Source organism: Nicotiana tabacum, chromosome 16 (assembly GCF_000715075.1).
Source record: "Nicotiana tabacum cultivar K326 chromosome 16, ASM71507v2, whole genome shotgun sequence".
In the NCBI taxonomy this organism is placed as follows: domain Eukaryota; kingdom Viridiplantae; phylum Streptophyta; class Magnoliopsida; order Solanales; family Solanaceae; genus Nicotiana; species Nicotiana tabacum.
Window position 1 is genome coordinate 27,738,853 of NC_134095.1, and position 4,088 is coordinate 27,742,940.

General features: G+C 36.0%; 1 protein-coding gene across 1 annotated transcript; it reads right to left on the reverse strand.

The window, feature by feature from the left end:
* Positions 1–200: 200 nt before the first annotated feature.
* Positions 201–2,644, reverse strand: LOC142170182 (uncharacterized). The gene is made up of 8 exons (XM_075232020.1): positions 2,444–2,644; positions 1,664–1,786; positions 1,512–1,580; positions 1,168–1,428; positions 950–1,021; positions 738–868; positions 447–585; positions 201–344 (listed from the first exon to the last, which is right to left on the reverse strand). Exons 1-8 carry the CDS (start codon positions 2,642–2,644, stop codon positions 201–203), a joined length of 1,140 nt encoding a protein of 379 aa, XP_075088121.1.
* Between the last annotated feature and the right edge of the window lie 1,444 nt (positions 2,645–4,088).

Consider the following 4,088-nt stretch of genomic DNA (forward strand, 5'->3'; position numbering starts at 1 on the left):
CCCGAAAAAAAAAAGAATAAAAAAGAAACAACATAAATACTGATGTTGAGGACAACCTCATGCAAAGATTCTAACAGAGACAGTATTACATAGTCTGACAACTTTGTGAAATATGATTCACTTCCACCTTGCGCTATCCCTTTCTCAACAGCCATTTTCGAATAATACAACAGGTTATACATGGCTTAAAAAGGCAAAAATTAGAAAATTTGCATCAGCAACTGAAGAATTAGAAAATTAGAATCCAGTATCATGAAATCATGAGAATCCTCACATTTCACAGAGCATTTCCTGGCTTCATTTTGGGTATAGAATTTCAGAAGCGGAACTAAGACTGAAGCAACCTGTTTCATGAATTAAGCAATTGATATTAATTACTTGTTTAATTTAATTCAACATCACATGAGAAAATGAATATGTGCAGGTGATCATTCATTCAGGCCAACCTGGGGAATCCACGGGTAGAAGTCTTCTTCCAATTTCTGGGCATATAAACCAAGGATATCACAGGCTAAATATTTCTGATATAGGAGGTCTCTTCCTCTGAGGCGTACTATTTCATTCCGAAACTTGACTTCATGTACACTGCAAAATGTCCAATTAATCTCTAGTTGAGATAAGTGTCAAACTTAGAAGAACAATTTAATAATCATGGATAACATCATGAATGATAGTAAATGTGATACCATAAAATAAAAGATAGAAAAAGAAAGGAAACCAAAAAGATATAGGCTTACCTATCATGTAATTTATCAGAGGGGACTGTCTTATCGGGCTCAAGTTGAGCACATTCAACCAAAGGGGGAATTAATCTACTCATGTAAGGAAGAAAATCCTTCCCCATGCAGTAGCAAACTCTGTAGCATGACTGCGATGCAATCAAGAAAATATTGAGAGGCAAATCTAAAAAGAAGTTCTGAGCCCGTAAAATCAAAGGATTAACACATACCAGTAGAGTGCAAGTAATATCAAACTCTTTCCCTTGCGGTTCTTGTAATGAGTAATTAAGCACTTCCATAATCTTTAATGAAAAGAACCAAAAAAAAAAACAAATAGTCCATGTTCATAAATGAATGCGATAAGATCACACCACACCACATAGTGAAGAAAGAGTGCGCCAAAAGAGAGGCAGAACGTAGGACCAAAAAGCAACTAGCAGTAGAATACTATGGTTTGTCCACTGGAAAGCCATCTGACAAGCATAGCAAAAGCAAACAAGAACAAAGGCATTCCATCTGCAATGGTACCGTGGAAAAAACTCAACTGTTTTAAGTCATCTTTGAATTTCTCTTTGCCTACAGACGTCCCAATAAAGCTTATGCACTCCAACGCTATGCTTCGAAGGTAGCGATAAGATTCACCATTTTCATCTACCAGGATAATTTTCAAATATGGCATTGCGAAATCATAGTACTTTTGGAAGTGCACCTGTACGTTGAAGTATGTTATATTAGCCATCATTATAAGTAGAAATAGAAACTGAGTCAAAAATAAATGCAAGTTGGTAATACCTTAGACAAATTAGCTATACCAGACAACGCCTTTAATGCTGCTTCTTGAACCATATGGACGTTGTCATTCTGCATTTCAAACAACAGCAGTGAATATCTTAGATTAGTTATTAATCTACCTTTATAACATGGTGGCCTCTATATTTGCATACCTGTAGAAGTACAACCAGTTTTCTAAGTAATCCATCTAAGTGTGGTACCAAAGTTTCTGGAGGTACTAATGTTTCTTGCTGTAAAGATCCACTGAAATTTGCGACAGCTCTAGCTGCATTTGCCTATGAAAATAACCTATTCTTTTATAGCTGGTGTCATGAACTGAATGAAGCAGTAATGACCCAAATATATTTAAGGAAAGAGCTTTATGTAAACCAAAATATATTTGTAACCTTAGATTTCAAGCAATGCGCTGTTAAGGCTCCATAAATCAGGCTATTAAGATACTAATTGTACAATATTCTAGAAGGGATAGTTTCACAAATATCCTTCTTTTCCTCATATTGCAGAAAATCACTTGTGATTGTTGAGGAGCAACTGACAACAGGTGTTATAAATTTCTCAGAGTTCCAAAGATTACATCCAGACCACTAGAATTCAAGCAGAATGCAATAGAACGATTAGTCTCGTTTAGAGTTATATGCAACCTGCTTTATATATAGCCCAAGATTCTTTCCAACCAAACGTACTAAAATATGTTAAGTTTAAATAGTAATTATTATCTCAACAGATAACGTCGATTTTTAAAGTTAAACAGATTAATCCTATTCAAGTTATAGATCATCAGCTTTATGGAATATGTAACCCCATCGTAAAGTTGCAGAAAGATATGTAGATACTTTTGATGGCTGTTTCTTGTATAAATAATAACCTATTCTTTTATAGCTGCAATTGTAATTTGACCATTAATTAAGGGTTCATATCACCATAGATCAGACCTGCACTCGAGGATTTCCAAAATCATCCATAGTTGTAGCTAATGCAGGCAATACTTGGTCATGGTGTTGTACTTGCAAGTCTATACAGAAGACAGTTGACAATTTGGCAATTGAATAAATAGCGGCCCATCTGACTCGAGGATGAGGATCTTGGAAAGAATGCAGAATCATATTCACTACTTGCTCCAAATACTTGATCATAACCTATAAAAGAGAAACCACGGGTTCAAGCTAATAGCCTAAGAAAATTAAAGTAGAAGAGAGAGTCTAAACTAATCCTATCAGTTTGCTAGCAAAAAATTAAAGCAGCTCCAAAAATCATCTCAACATATTCATGATAAAAACACTAACTAATGAGACATAAGATTTGCACCTTTGAGCTACCTTCAGCTATCTCTGTATTGGGAAAATCGAGTTTACATATTAAAGTGATTGGAAATGACGTGTCATGACACGAAGGCTGGTCAAAGAGTGATGATTGGCAAAGAGGCACGAGTTGCAATAGATACGAGCAGAAGGTACAAGTAGAGGCACGAGCAGTTATTCAAAAGACTCAACGCTCGTACCTATTTATACTCAAAAGTCAAGGAGAATGAATCTGACAGCATAAGAGAGTACAGATATAGTATTTAATAAGCAGTAAATACTAAAAACGTTATAGAATCTGTATTAAATTACAATGATTATGTAACGTAGCATTTAATGCCTTTAATTGTCTATAGTGGCCTAATTATAACAAAGGCAAAACGTATATCTTTAAGATAGCTATAAAAAGGAGAGAATGGATCATTTGTAAGGACACGAAAGATCATGTGAATATACTGGTTTACTTTGTTTTCTTCTGTCTATCTTATTGTTAGCAAAATTACTTTCCTTTATTCAGTTTTGATTATTAGTAACCCGTGTTCTTCTAAATTAAAGCTTTGACTAAAATATCCACTTTTTGGTTAAACAAATTGGTTCCGTTACCGGGAATCTAATAATCTACTCTTTCTTAGCCTAACCTTTGTTGTTACATCAACTATGTCGAACATCAATGACAACACCCAAGGAAACTAAGGAAACCAACAACTCCAGGAGAATCCACAGAATGATCACATCTCAATCCCTTCTCCACAAAGTTCCCCTCGACGATCTCGAGAAGGCACTCCTGATAGATCTCATGCAAATGGAAATGCTCAATTCGAAAATGATGAAGCTATCAATGAAGCTTTGCAAAAGCTAATCGCTCAACAGGTCAATAAAGCTCTTGAGGCCTTTGTCAGCCAATTACCCATTGCACCACCCACACCTACTTCAAATAACAACACTTTGGAGAACCCTCGTTCTGGGCTTGCTAATTCAGGCACTGGTGGAACCCCCACTGAATCACGAGAAGGAGAACCAGGTAACTTAGTTAATTCTGATTTACAAAGTTTAGTACTAACATTACAGAAACAGCTCAAGGAGCAAAGTGACCGCATAGAGAAAATTCCTAGGGTGTCGCCCGTAATTAAAGGAATAGATATGGATAAATATTCACAACAACCTTGGAAGCCAAGTGTTGCTCCTCTCCCAATTCCAAAGAAATTCAAAATGCCCGGTATCCCAAAATACGATGGAACAACTGATCCATGAGACCACGTGACTGCATTCACAATAGGCG